At 34.3% G+C, this 15,744-nt stretch overlaps 1 protein-coding gene across 1 annotated transcript in view; it reads right to left on the reverse strand.

The window, feature by feature from the left end:
* Positions 1–10,514: 10,514 nt before the first annotated feature.
* The window catches only part of LOC138328862 (uncharacterized), a 47,185-nt gene continuing 41,955 nt past the window's right edge, over positions 10,515–15,744 (reverse strand). Inside the window, exons 7-10 of the mRNA XM_069275579.1 lie at positions 14,026–14,164; positions 13,231–13,346; positions 12,247–12,340; positions 10,515–11,530 (exon numbers count right to left, since the gene is read on the reverse strand). Of these exons, the coding sequence (XP_069131680.1) occupies positions 11,304–11,530; positions 12,247–12,340; positions 13,231–13,346; positions 14,026–14,164 (576 nt within the window). The 3' untranslated portion in view covers positions 10,515–11,303. The remainder of the gene's footprint in view (positions 11,531–12,246; positions 12,341–13,230; positions 13,347–14,025; positions 14,165–15,744) is intronic.

The following is a 15,744-nucleotide window of genomic DNA, read 5'->3' on the forward strand; positions in this document are numbered from 1 at the left end:
CCAACTGTAAAAAAATGTCAACATTTTTACTGTTAACTGTTTCAACACCACCTCTAACCTTAATCTTGTTGACAGGGCAGAGTCTGGTCAGAAAGTTAATGTTAAGTCACACTTTTTTTTATCTTTAAATAACAATGTTTGTACTTGGTGAAGCCATAATGTCTGCCACTCCAACAATTTGATTTTCTGTTCTCATAATTTGGCTTTATTCCAATCTACTAAGACGTTTTTTTTATATGAGTATAATGTCCTCAGTGTATCTCTAACAACATATTATTGATCTCTAACTTGACCTTTCATCTCAGCTGATAATCCAGGGATACTTATTTATCATTTTGGCGCTTGCTCAGTAGATACAAACAAATCAACACAGGAAATAATTAAAAACTTTTATTGAAAACACATCAAGATACCATATATACATTTTTATGAAAACAAATGTAGATAACATAGTATTTAAAGACAATGAAAAGGGCATAGATGTGGAAACCTTCCTTTACACACAATGTATTAACTATCATATCCCCCTTAATGATGATTTATTTTAGTATTTTTCGTTTTTCTTTTCTTTTTTTCTTTTTCTTCCTTTAACACTATTAACTTTCTCAGTTTTTGAATATACAATTTTTTGTCTAAATGTTTTAAGGTTTTTGAACAATATTAAATTTCTGTGTTAGGGAGAAACGTGTTGTAATATTTACCCTTGATTTTATGCAATGCGATAATTCATATATCATTTTTTGATGATTTCTGTCTGTATTTTTATTTCGTATTTGCCTTGAACAACGACATTTTATTAGTGTTTGAACATACAAAATACAGATAAGTGTTGCAGTGATTCTTAAATTTTTGTTTAAATTTCGTATTTTTATGACTAAACAATATGATTAAGTTATCCTTTCTCTTGCATTAAGAGTTTAGAATATTAGTATTAGCAATTATTGACATAAACATGCAATGAAAAGTAGAAATTATATTTGCATACACAATAAAGTATGACTTAGATTTATCTCCTTATGTTCCCATATACACGTTGTTTTGTTGATAACAAATCTGTGCTGAGACCATGCATCCAGACCGTTGTTATCTAAGGTGTCGTACTATTGTATATGGGGTTGGTTGGGGGTGGAAGGACGGACAATGTGGAAATCAAAACCTGATAAAGATAACACATAAGAAAGGTGAAACATCAAAATATCACCTTACTAGACATATACGTATTACAACAAAGCTAAAATTCATGTTTATTAATATAATCAGCAAACCTAAAAATAGATAAATAATCTACACATTCCGTCTTTGCATGTTACAGAATTATCTGCCTTTGTCGGTAGATATTGATTGTTACGTCATGTGTTTGCAAGCGTTACGTCATGCTTTAACGGGCTTCATGGAATTTGCCTCTGTCTAGTTGGCATTCATATTACCTATGAATGCCAATTGAAAGACGTTCAATGCTTAAATAAAGACCACCTACTTAATAAGACAAAGGGAAACACATGGCCTTTTATAACACAATTCAATATGTGTATGAAGACCAACTGAATATAAAGACCACATTTTCTTTATAGACACGCTTGACTGTATGTTGAATACGAAGAATCGAAATAAAAGCTTGTTTACTTGATTTTAGCACAAAAATCAAATTAATTGTTATGTCGAATTATACATATATTTTTTTGCAAACATTCTACATGTACATTGTATTCATATGAGATGTTCCTGTTTTCACAATGCAGTGATTGAATAAAACTTTACGTTATATACCTAGATATTTGGAATAAAAAAAGTCTTATACACACTCTAAATTATGTCCATCTTCTAAAGATTTAAATGACCTGAATAAATCCGCAAAAAAATGAAATAAATAAAATAAATCCGCATTATTATTTTTCAGTGTTCAACTTTTGCATTTGTGTATGTATGTGTCATAACCCGCATATTGTTATATTACACAAAAATCCTATTTGCATTAGCAACATATTTAGTAGATACATAAAACTGTATTACTAAGTATGACAATTATCATCTCAATTAACAGCATCGTAAATCCACCACAACGTCAACAAAAAACACCCAAAATAAATCAAACAACTCTATGTTAGTATCCATAATAATAGTTATTGCTGGAACACAAATTTACAATACAATTTTACTAATCACAGTCGATTGGCTTCATCCAGCAATGCTAACGCTTGGTACACAGTGTTGTGGCTAACCTATAGCTATTTACAGCAATAAGGAACTGACGTTTTTACGTCAGATACTCTGCGTGAAGTTTTAAGAACTTTTCACAGTGTTTTCATAAATCAACTATATAATACAGACACTATATACCTATACCTGTATTCTTGAGAAAACAAATATATAAATATATCCGGTTTAATAGGTTATTGGTGTAATAAATTAGACGGGATATATTGCTGGAGAAGGTATCCGGATATTCTAATATTGGTGACTACGGGAAAATTATTCATTAAATATGCAAAAATATTAGTCGCGTCACACTACGTCATGTGTATACTATAATCACGTCTTTAGGATCATATGTAATGTACATCATCGAAAGCTGAATATCACAGGACAGTATTGAGCGGAAAGAGATAACTGAATATTACATATAGACAATATTGAGTAACGAGAGATGACTAAATATTACACAAGAAAAGTATTGGTGGACAGACATTACTAAATATTACACGAGGAAAGTATTGGTGGACAGAGATTACTAAATATTACACAAGGAAAGTATTAGTGGACAGAGATGACTAAATATTACACGAGGAAAGTATTGGTGGACAGAGATTACTAAATATTACACGAGGAAAGTATCGGTGGACAGAGATTACTAAATATTACACAAGGAAAGTATTGGTGGATAGAGATTACTAAATATTACACGAGGAAAGTATTGGTGGACAGAGATGACTAAATATTACACAAGGAAAGTATCGGTAGACAGAGAAAACTAAATATTACACGAGGAAAGTATCGGTGGACAGAGATTACTAAATATTACACGAGGAAAGTATTGGTGGATAGAGATTACTAAATATTACACGAGGAAAGTATTGGTGGACAGAGATGACTAATATTACACAGGAAAGTATTGGTGACAGAGATTACTAAATATTACACGAGGAAAGTATTGGTGGATAGAGATTACTAAATATTACACGAGAAAGTATTGGTGGACAGAGTACTAATATTACACAAGGAAAGTATTGGTGGACAGAGATGACTAAATATTACACGAGAAAGTATTGGTGGACAGAGATACTAAATATTACACGAGGAAAGTATTGGTGGACAGATATTACTAAATATTACACAAGGAAAGTATTGGTGGACAGAGATTACTAAATATTACACAAGGAAAGTATTGGTGGACAGAGATGACTAAATATTACACAAGAAAAGTATTGGTGGACAGAGATGACTAAATATTACACAAGGAAAGTATTGGTGGACAGAGATGACTAAATATAACACGAAGAAAGTATTGGTGGACAGAGATGACTCAATATTACTTAAAGAAAGTATTGGTGGACAGAGATACTAAATATTACACAGAAAAGTATTGTGCAAGGACAAGAAGTTTGTGACAAATACTAAATATACACGAAGAAAGATTGGTGGACAGAGATGACTAATATACAGAAAGTATTGGTGGACAGAGTGCTAAATTACACAGAAAGTATTGGTGGACAGAGATGACTAAATATAACAAGAAAGTATTGGTGGACAGAGATGTCTAAATATTACACGAGAAAAGTATTGGTGGACAGAGATACTAAATATTACACGAGGAAAGTATTGGTGAGAAGAGATGACTAAATATTACACGAGGAAGTATTGGTGGACAGAGATGACTAAATATTACACAAGAAAAGTATTGGTGGACAGAGATGACTAAATATTACGCAAGGAAAGTATTGGTGGATACAGACTAGATATACATTCATAAGGACAGTATTGGGTTGAAAGAGATGATTGATTATTACACAAGGACAGTATTGGTGAACAGAAATGACAGAATATTACCCAAGGACAATTTAGTTAGGATAAATGTGAATGAATATTGCAAATATTTTAAAGGACAATATTGAGTTGACAAAACAGTCTAAGCGCTTCGATGTTTTGCTCGGCTTCTTGTTGTCCATTATTCCCGTAAGTAATGACTTGGATTGGTCTTCATTAAGACTCTGTTTTCATGTTATAACAAATTCAAATCAGGCGAAAACAGATTCGGAGTGGAAAGTGGAATAAAATACACAAACATTTATGACGTGAAGAAATAATGTTTTGACAGTGACGTAATATTAAGGTGTATTATTCGTCTTACCAATTAGTATTTCATGTCTTCGCAGTTCTGATATTCTTTAATTATAAAAAGACAACAGTGTAAGTAGATGAGTTCCGAGACACAATACATGTTCCGAGAAGCGTAACGCTTTGTCTATGAGCATCACGATGTCTCTTGTAAGTCTCGTTCGGACGTCAGACCGACATTTATAATTATAGACAACTGTAGAATACAATAAAAGCTATCCACATGCTTACAGTATAATTCAAGTGCAACCATGAAATTAATTCCAGTGCATCCGGTTAGCAAGGAATTTTATATACAAGTTTCATTTTACATCATATTTACACATATTACTCATTTTAATGTTCAAAGACTAATCGTCAAAATATCTACGCGTGCTGCACACGATGGAATAATTATAAAAAGTGCATCCATAATTTGATATTTTTCACAACGAGAACAACTTAATTACATCTCATCCGGTATGTAGCCGCTCTATAACTCCTGCCTTATTTTCAACACAAATCTAAGTTATTTCCCCTCTTCGTCGTCCTTTAACCTCTTCTCCCAATCGTCCTACTTATCCTTCTACTGCTTTACATACTATACTCCATCCTCGATACTCCAGGGGTTCCGATCACTTACGATCTCTACACCTCTGGACTATCTCATAGTGAAATTGAAGGCAGCTCAGCGGAAAACATTTGACCAATCACAGGCTAGCAAAGATTTCCTTTGAAGACTACAGAGAGAGCGACGCCTAACATCAAAGCCACACAGTCAACCACAGTGTACCGTTATACGGCTCTTTTGATGTACATCAAATGACTGAATTAGCTGTTCTATTCTGTTGCCTCCAGTTTCACTATGAGATAGTCCAGTGGTGTAGAGATCGTAAGTAATCGGAATCCCTGGAGTATCGAGGATGACTATATTCTAGATCTCTTAACATTATTTAATCTTGGCTTATACTGCTGTCATCACCCCTTTGTCCTTTCTCCTAAATTCCAGCTTTCTACTTTTTCTCTCGTCTTTACCTTTAGCCATCTTAACCCTTAACTCTTGTCATTCGCCTCCTCTACTTTCGTCATTCATCCATACAACTAAATCTCCTGCCATTGTCATTCTTTTCTTTATCCACAACCTCTCCTTTCATTCTACTTCCTTCAGCCCAATTGTCCAGTCATCGTCTTGCTGCCGTCATACTTGTACTTGTTTTATTAGCCCCATCGTCAGTAATCCCCAGACTTATCTTACTCAATGTTGCCTCTAACTCCTCTTACATCCTAGACTCTCTTTCGACCTAAATTTCCATATTAGTCTATATCCTCTCATTATCCAATCCTCAAATCGTATTCCGTAACGTCCTAAACTCTTTACATCGCCCTAATTCCTTTTGTTTGATTTTTTTTCAACGTCCTACTGTGCCTCGTCCTAAACTCATCTAATGTCTTATATTTCATTATCCTTCTCTCCCATTGTTCACGTCGTCCTAAAAGCCTCCAATTGTCCACTTCGTTGCGTTAAGAACCCTTCCCATCGCCCGCTTTCCCGTTTCTCTGAACGCCTGATAACATCAATCTATTTTCAACTACATCAAGTAACATTTTTACATGATTAAAAGAAATCTAGGTACACAATAGCATATTTACATTTTGTACAAACCGTGCGTTGAGAAGAATTTGCATAAAAAATGTCAATTTGTAATTCACTAATAAATAACATTTACAATTTTTCAATCATAAAGTATGTAATAATGTCATATGTATAATTAATTAATCAGAAAGAGACCACATTTATTTTTCAATGATAATAAAAATCTATCAATAATTTAATTGTCAAATTTACTATTTGTTAGTTAATAACATGTCACGTGTGACTATAAGCCAATAGAATGTCTCAATAATACTTTAATTTTCTAAATAATATAAATAATTTCATATTTAATCCCATTAGTAATAATAACAAATCATATGGTTAAAATGACAACTGTCAAATACGGATATAACAAGAATTATGACAGGCGGAATACGCATTAATTATTTCATTTTCGTACATATTGTACACACATGAGAAGTAAAACAGCATGTGTATTCAATTTGAGACTCAAACTCTATCTGTCCTTCCAAACATATGAAGGCGAGGCGACCTACAGTAGCTGGTGCCAGCAAATTGATGGAGGGATCCCGGGCTTTTGTACAGTTTGTATAAACATTATAATTAAAATGAAGATGATAAAATGAAGATAATAAAGATCACCGTTTAAAGTCAATGTTAAATAATGAAACACATTATTTGAAGCAGTGTAACGCCGTTACATGTTTCTGCCCTTCCCTTGTCCTCTCTTTATCACATCATCTCTTTTCCTCTCTTCATATCTGTCGATTTCTCTCATGACACACGCGCTACAGAAAACTAGAAACGTTGCTGCAAGAAAGGTGTATATATTACTAAATATTACACGAGGAAAGTATTGGTGGATAGAAGATTACTAAATATTACACGAGGAAAGTATAATTGGTGGACAGAGATTACTAAATATTACACAAGGAAAGTATTGGTGGACAGAGATGACTAAATATTACACGAGGAAAGTATTGGTGGACAGAGAAAACTAAATATTACACGAGGAAAGTATTGGTGGACAGAGAGAGATTACTAAATATTACACGAGGAAAGTATTGGTGGACAGAGATTACTAAATATTACACAAGGAAAGTATTGGTGGACAGAAAATGACTAAATATTACACGAGAAAGTATTGGTGGACAGAGATGACTAAGTATTACACGAGGAAATAATTGGTGGACAGAGATTACTAAATATTACACGAGGAAAGTATTGGTGGACAGAGAGATTACTAAATATTACACGAGGAAAGTATTGGTGGACAGAGATGACTAAATATTACACGAGGAAAGTATTGGTGGACAGAGATGACTAAATATTACACGAGGAAAGTATGGTGGACAGAATACTAAATATTACACGAGGAAAGTATGGTGAAGAGATTACTAAATATTACACGAGGAAAGTATTGGTGGACAGAGATTACTAAATATTACACGAGGAAAGTATTGGTGGACAGAGATTACTAAATATTACACAAGGAAAGTATCGGTGGACAGAGATTACTAAATATTACACGAGGAAAGTATTGGTGGATAGAGATTACTAAATATTACACGAGGAAAGTATTGGTGGACAGAGATTACTAAATATTACACAAGGAAAGTATTGGTGGACAGAGATGACTAAATATTACACGAGGAAAGTATTGGTGGACAGAGATTACTAAATATTACACGAGGAAAGTATTGGTGGACAGAGATTACTAAATATTACACAAGAAAAGTATTGGTGGACATATTGGTGGACAGAGATGACTAAATATTACACGAGGAAAGTATTGGTGGACAGATATTACTAAATATTACACAAGGAAAGTATTGGTGGACAGATATTACTAAATATTACACAAGGAAAGTATTGGTGGACAGAGATGACTAAATATTACACGAAGAAAGTATTGGTGGACAGAGATGACTCAATATTACTTAAAGAAAGTATTGGTGGACAGAGATGACTAAATATAACACGAAGAAAGTATTGGTGGACAGAGATGACTCAATATTACTTAAAGAAAGTATTGGTGGACAGAGATGACTAAATATTACACGAGAAAAGTATTGGTGGACAGAGATGACTAAATATTATACAAGAAAGGTATTGGTGGACAGAGATGTCTAAATATTACACGAGAAAAGTAGTTGGTGTGGACAGAGATGACTAAATATTACACGAGGAAAGTATTGGTGGACAGAGATGACTAAATATTACACAGGAAAGTATTGGTGGACAGAGATGACTAAATATTACACGAGGAAAGTATTGGTGGACAGAGATGACTAAATATTACACGAGGAAAGTATTGGTGGATAGAGACTAGATATACATTCATTAGGACAGTATTGGGTCGAAAGAGATGATTGATTATTACACAAGGACAGTATTGGTGAACAGAAATGACAGAATATTACCCAAGGACAATTTAGTTAGGATAAATGTGAATGAATATTGCAAATATTTTAAAGGACAATATTGAGTTGACAAAACAGTCTAAGCGCTTCGATGTTTTGCTCGGCTTCTTGTTGTCCATTATTCCCGTAAGTAATGACTTGGATTGGTCTTCATTAAGACTCTGTTTTCATGTTATAACAAATTCAAATCAGGCGAAAACAGATTCGGAGTGGAAAGTGGAATAAATACACAAACATTTATGACGTGAAGAAATAATGTTTTGACAGTGACGTAATATTAAGGTGTATTATTCGTCTTACCAATTAGTATTTCATGTCTTCGCAGTTCTGATATTCTTTAATTATAAAAAGACAACAGTGTAAGTAGATGAGCTTCGAGACACAATACCTGTTCCGAGAAGCGTAACGCTTTGTCTATGAGCATCACGATGTCTCTTGTAAGTCTCGTTCGGACGTCAGACCGACATTTATAATTATAGACAACTGTAGAATACAATAAAAGCTATCCACATGCTTACAGTATAATTTAAGTGCAACCATGAAATTAATTCCAGTGCATCCGGTTAGCAAGGAATTTTATATACAAGTTTCATTTTACATCATATTTACACATATTACTCATTTTAATGTTCAAAGACTAATCGTCAAAATATCTACGCGTGCTGCACACGATGGAACAATTATAAAAAGTGCATCCATAATTTAATATTTTTCACACCGAGAACAACTTAATTATATCTCATCCGGTATGTAGCCGCTCTATAAATCCTGCCTTATTTTCAACACAAATCTAAGTTATTTCCCCTCTTCGTCGTCCTTTAACCTCTTCTCCCAATCGTCCTACTTATCCTTCTACTGCTTTACATACTATACTCCATCCTCGATACTCCAGGGGTTCCGATCACTTACGATCTCTACACCCCTGGACTATCTCATAGTGAAATTGAAGGCAGCTCAGCGGAAAACATTTGACCAATCACAGGCTAGCAAAGATTTCCTTTGAAGACTACAGAGAGAGCGACGCCTAACATCAAAGCCACACAGTCAACCACAGTGTACCGTTATACGGCTCTTTTGATGTACATCAAATGACTAAATTAGCTGTTCTATTCTGTTGCCTCCAGTTTCACTATGAGATAGTCCAGGGGTGTAGAGATCGTAAGTAATCGGAACCCTGGAGTATCGAGGATGACTATACTCTAGATCTCTTAGCATTATTTAATCTTGGCTTATACTGCTGTCATCACCCCTTCGTCCTTTCTCCTAAATTCCAGCTTTCTACTTTTTCTCTCGTCTTTACCTTTAGCCATCTTAACCCTTAACTCTTGTCATTCGCCTCCTCTACTTTCGTCATTCATCCATACAACTAAATCTCCTGCCATTGTCATTCTTTTCTTTATCCACAACCTCTCCTTTCATTCTACTTCCTTCAGCCCAATTGTCCAGTCATCGTCTTGCTGCCGTCATACTTGTACTTGTTTTATTAGCCCCATCGTCAGTAATCCCCAGACTTATCTTACTCAATGTTGCCTCTAACTCCTCTTACATCCTAGACTCTCTTTCGACCTAAATTTCCATATTAGTCTATATCCTCTCATTATCCAATCCTCAAATCGTATTCCGTAACGTCCTAAACTCTTTACATCGCCCTAATTCCTTTTGTTTGATTTTTTTTCAACGTCCTACTGTGCCTCGTCCTAAACTCATCTAATGTCTTATATTTCATTATCCTTCTCTCCTATTGTTCACGTCGTCCTAAAAGCCTCCAATTGTCCACTTCGTTGCGTTAAGAACCCTTCCCATCGCCCGTTTTCCCGTTTCTCTAAACGCCTGATAACATCAATCTATTTTCAACTACATCAAGTAACATCTTTACATGATTAAAAGAAATCTAGGTACACAATAGCATATTTACATTTTGTACAAACCGTGCGTTGAGAAGAATTTGCATAAAAAATGTCAATTTGTAATTTACTAATAAATAACATTTACAATTTTTCAATCATAAAGTATGTAATAATGTCATATGTATAATTAATTAATCAGAAAGAGACCACATTTATTTTTCAATGATAATAAAAATCTATCAATAATTTAATTGTCAAATTTACTATTTGTTAGTTAATAACATGTCACGTGTGACTATAAGCCAATAGAATGTCTCAATAATACTTTAATTTTCTAAATAATATAAATAATTTCATATTTAATCCCATTAGTAATAATAACAAATCATATGGTTAAAATGACAACTGTCAAATACGGATATAACAAGAATTATGACAGGCGGAATACGCATTAATTATTTCATTTTCGTACATATTGTACACACATGAGAAGTAAAACAGCATGTGTATTCAATTTGAGACTCAAACTCTATCTGTCCTTCCAAACATGAAGGCGACCTACAGTAGCTGGTGCCAGCAAATTGATGGAGGGATCCCGGGCTTTTGTACAGTTTGTATAAACATTATAATTAAAATGAAGATGATAAAACGAAGATAATAAAGATCACCGTTTAAAGTCAATGTTAAATAATGAAACACATTATTTGAAGCAGTGTAACGCCGTTACATGTTCCTGCCCTTCCCTTGTCCTCTCTTTATCACATCATCTCTTTTCCTCTCTTCATATCTGTCGATTTCTCTCATGACACACGCGCTACAGAAAACTAGAAACGTTGCTGCAAGAAAGGTGTATAGTGATATGCTAAGGTTGTTAGTAAACATATTTTAATAAAGAAACATAAACACATTAAAACTTCCGCTAAACATAACCGTTAGATGGCGCTCTGCACTCGTTAAAGCGTCAGGGTGAGACTGATCGCTGATGTCATGCAATTTTTAAAGTCTGATAGTTGATCATCTCTACTTTAAATTCTAATGGAAAAAAGTGCTGGCGTCGTTAATTGTTTTATGCGCCCCAATGAGTCTGACCAATGATGTTGTTCTCTTTTAAGCATCTTCATGAGTCTGATCGCTTGTGTCCTCCTCGATGCTACCATTGGTTTCGTTGTGTTTTGAGTGACCATTCAGGAAACGAAGTCCCGGAAAATCCAAGGAGGGCAAAGAATGTCTAGGAGAGGACCTGGCGGAGGACGAACATCCTTCTTCTAATTCCGTAATCAACGATAACGTTGAACTGTCAATCTTTACTTTACACTTCTTCTTTCCCATAGTGGCTGTAACCAATGTCAACAGATCTGTTTATGACAATGACATGATGAAAACTTTGTTATCGTGGCACACATATGTTTAATAGTCACTTTAGTGATCATTGTTATAACCAGACAGTACTTGTAAACATTGATTATAACAATGACAGTTTCCACTTTTGTTTATCAATCAGTATAAAGTGAGTAAAATGACCTATTTGCCCATTGTAATAGGGTACATTTTGTATGAAGTGCAGTTAGTTGTCTTTGCTTAAGTGAGATAGTTTCATTTGTATAAACGAACATACCGCAGTTTCCCACCAACAAACCCAAATCACAACATGGCATACTTTGCATACAGGGGAAGACATTCGTAAATGGCCATGGCTGATGCTGATAAAAGCTAGTACGCTAAGAATAATCAAATGACAAACCCGGGACCTTGAAATAAATCCTGATGTTACATTATGAAACCTTAGACCATTCAAGGGAAGAGTAGATTTACTTCAAAGCAATTGTTTCCTCATATTGGTTGATCTTTTATTTTTCATCTATCAGTTTCCCATTTCCAATGTGGATATATATTTATCGTGTGTTATAACAAGACAGTAGTTATTTAAACATTTCCGTTGTGTCGGAGCAAATGTCGGAACATACACAATGCAAAATCATGTGCGATACCTGCGCGGCTGGATTGTCAGCTGGCGTACCTAATGACCTCTAAATGTAAACTGAAAACTTACGTTGATATTTCTGTTCCACCCTCAGACAGTGGTCGACCTTCCACTCATCCAGGCCTTCTGCGATGCATAGCCGCTTTAATGCGTTACATTGGTACTAAAACATATCGTAAAGCAGTCGTAATTTAATGCATTCAAAACGTAGCTAGTCGGTGGCGTAAACTCTATTTTTGGGGCGATTTTAGATTTATATGAGGAGTGACGAAACACATGTTTTAGAAAACATCTAAGATCTTTCCTAAGATACCCGTCTCATTGGTTTTGTTTTAGGGATAGTGTTATATACATTTTAGGCGTTGTGAAAGATCTATTTTTGGATTGCATTAATCACATGTCAAATTTAGGTACTAAGGAGTGTGATTTGATTTAGTAAGTTGCAATATTTCTTTTTTTAGACTTCTAAAATATGCATATGGAGCTTTAGAAGATCTGTATTAGGGTTGATTTTTGTTAGCGATGGAATATATTAATGGGATATTGCTATATATATTAAATAAATTGCTGATTTGATCCAATAATGGCAAAGGGCGCTTCAAAATAAAAAAAAAGCCAAATTTGGACTAGTCTCCCATAAGTTTACTGCACAAAGTAAGCCAAAATAAATTTGCAAAAGAAATCAAATAAAGAAACATGTTTTTCATATATTCACTCATTTAATTTGAGGTAAGTGATATTTCAAGCTTCAAAAAGGGGAAGGGGTACTTGTGCGTAGAATATGGTATAAAGATCTATTTAAGGAGCGGTGCTTGATCGATATAGAAAGTGTTTTTTTTTCAATTTTAAGGAAAAGATAATTTTTTGGGAAGGTGATTTTGAAGCAGTAAATGTATCCTCTTTAGGACTGCCCAAATATTTCTGGAATGGTTGGTCTATCATTTCTTTTATGTGCGGTATACGACACATTTAATGGTAGTGTTAGATTTATCTGTCTATAATTCGATTTAAATGGTGGTATACATTGGAATTATTTCAGAAATGTTCACCTACCTTAAATATTTGCATTCTGACTTCAGCTTCCCTGAGATTGTTCTGGATTTTCTTTTTGCGACTATACACAAGCTTTAACCTGAAGTGTTCGTGATCTTTTACAGCTACGACCAGACCTGTTAATCAAACAATAATCATGAAATTCTCATGTATAACGAGCATTTTCATTGGCTTAAAGATTGATGTAATCCCATGACGTACACAAATGCCGCTACTTGTTACGCCGTCTCTGATTGTCTGGTACAACGGCGTAACGATTTCTTAAAGAAAAGAGTCCCCCAACAAAGGAATTTTTTCGAGATTGGATTGAACTATAAGCATTAACTCGACCAGATCTTACATAAACTAATACATTTAGCGTACGTTATGATTTTTCTTTTATACCTTCGTAGCATAAAATTCAATTCAGACTAATTTTAAACAAAAGGTTAAAATCCCAGATACAATCGATTTCATAGCAACAACCTTGAAACAGGCATTGTATATAGGTGCTGTATTGCTTCTTTTCTAACCACGTCCATATATTCCTCTCTTTTCCGAATGACAACATAAATTATCAAAATTTCAATATATGCTTCATTGGTAAGATATTTTACTAAAGATGTCAAAATTAACTAGATAACTTCATCAATAGCGTAATAAACCAATTTAAAACAGCAAAACTAATTCCGTTATCTCGATCATGATATCCATGCATGCAGGCTGTTCAAAGTTTCAGATGAAAAAAGGCAGCAAGATATAGAGAAAGATAGAAAGGGACAGACAACTCTTTGTCTCCGCCATTGCAGTACTTACTGTTGACGACTCTGATTACCCTCCACGGTAGTAGAAAAGCCAGAATGAACACGAAGTCTCTGGTATCGTACATTGGGAGGTACACCATCAAACAAGAGTCAACAATGAAGGACGTCACCACAATGAACGCATCGAATACCTGTAAACAAAGAGACAGTATAATTAATCATCAAACAACATTGGTGAATAACGAAGCGTAACAATTGCAGCTTCAATCGTTCATAGTGTGAATAAAGTATGAAATTTTGTATATGGTTTTATATACAGGGTATTGTTTTTTTTACTGTCAATTCATCGTCCTATAGCTCTATCACCAGTTCTGTAGTAACTTGTAAAGATATTATATTTACATACAAATTATGTCCCTATATAGTCAACAGAAGATCAGTTGCGTTTAAATAAGGGTAATCGCAACGACATATGAATACAAATCCAGTACTAAACTGCGCACTTCTAGATCACGTTTTGATTAGGTATTGCGTCATATGATAATCTAAATAAACTTACTTAAAGATGCTCCACCGTCGACGGACCATAAACGATACTCATCATTTGAACTATAATTGGTGTTTAATCGTGTATATGTATGTCTAATTAACACAAAAATAATACGAAATGATTTATTTTGCTTTTAGTGCATGCGCAATCAGTTCTTCATTCCATATAGGATAAAATGCCAGGGATTTTTTTTATCTTGAAGTGAAATGAGAAGCTCAAACTTTTCAATGGTGGTAACGGTGTAAAGTAAGTAACTTTTGTAACCAAAGAAAAATACTAAATCGCCTGCACTTAAATTTGATAGAAAAAAATACCGTTGGACAGCGGTGGAGCATCTTTAAAGGTTTCCTTTGGTTAAACTAAAAGGTTTTCGGTCTAATAGGACTGATTCTTAGGCGGCACGTATAAAATTAAGCTCGTCAGAAAGAATAAAATGTAGCATTAAACAAAGTTTCATCGTCACATGTTGATGGATTTCAAAATAACAATAAAGAGCTATTATTAAATTTCACCTAAATTAGTTTTGACTTCAAAACAGAATAAGCCGTTGGAGAGACTACCAAATATGAGACTTCCCACAAAAATGTTCGAGAAATTCCAGAATTTATGTCAATACTTTATACATGAACTGTCACTCCAGTATACGGGACGACATCTTAATACAGAACAACTATGGGAGTTTGTCGGGGCAACGCCTTCAAGTTGTGTAAATACATACATTTCACGTACAGATTTGCAGAGAAAGCACTATCTGAAACTTAATCATTCAATACACCCCATGCAAACACTTGTCTATCATCCATAAAAGGGAATGAATGTTAACTAACAGAAGGGTACAGTATCGCGTGCGTGGACCGATACATCAATGACATACATTCAGCAGCTCGGGAATGTTTTCAGCCGCTAATATCTCACACTAACTTACCTCGGTTGAAAAACAAATTTGACGGTTCGCTCCAATTCACTAATCTGACAGTCTGACAGCGATACAAGACATTTCAACTTGGTTATCTCCATTTTTGTCGAAATGGGCATTATTGATTTAGGACGAAATTTTGTAGTTGACAAAATACATTTTTTAAAAACATCTGAAAGTAATTATTGATATATCTTAATCAGATCGCAAATAATTCAATCAACAAACGGAACTATATATACGGTCACCCTGGCCTACCGTACTTATCCACTTTATCAACCAACGCCGTTATAAACTTAACGATG

This window comes from Argopecten irradians, chromosome 8, assembly GCF_041381155.1.
Source record: "Argopecten irradians isolate NY chromosome 8, Ai_NY, whole genome shotgun sequence".
Taxonomy (NCBI): domain Eukaryota; kingdom Metazoa; phylum Mollusca; class Bivalvia; order Pectinida; family Pectinidae; genus Argopecten; species Argopecten irradians.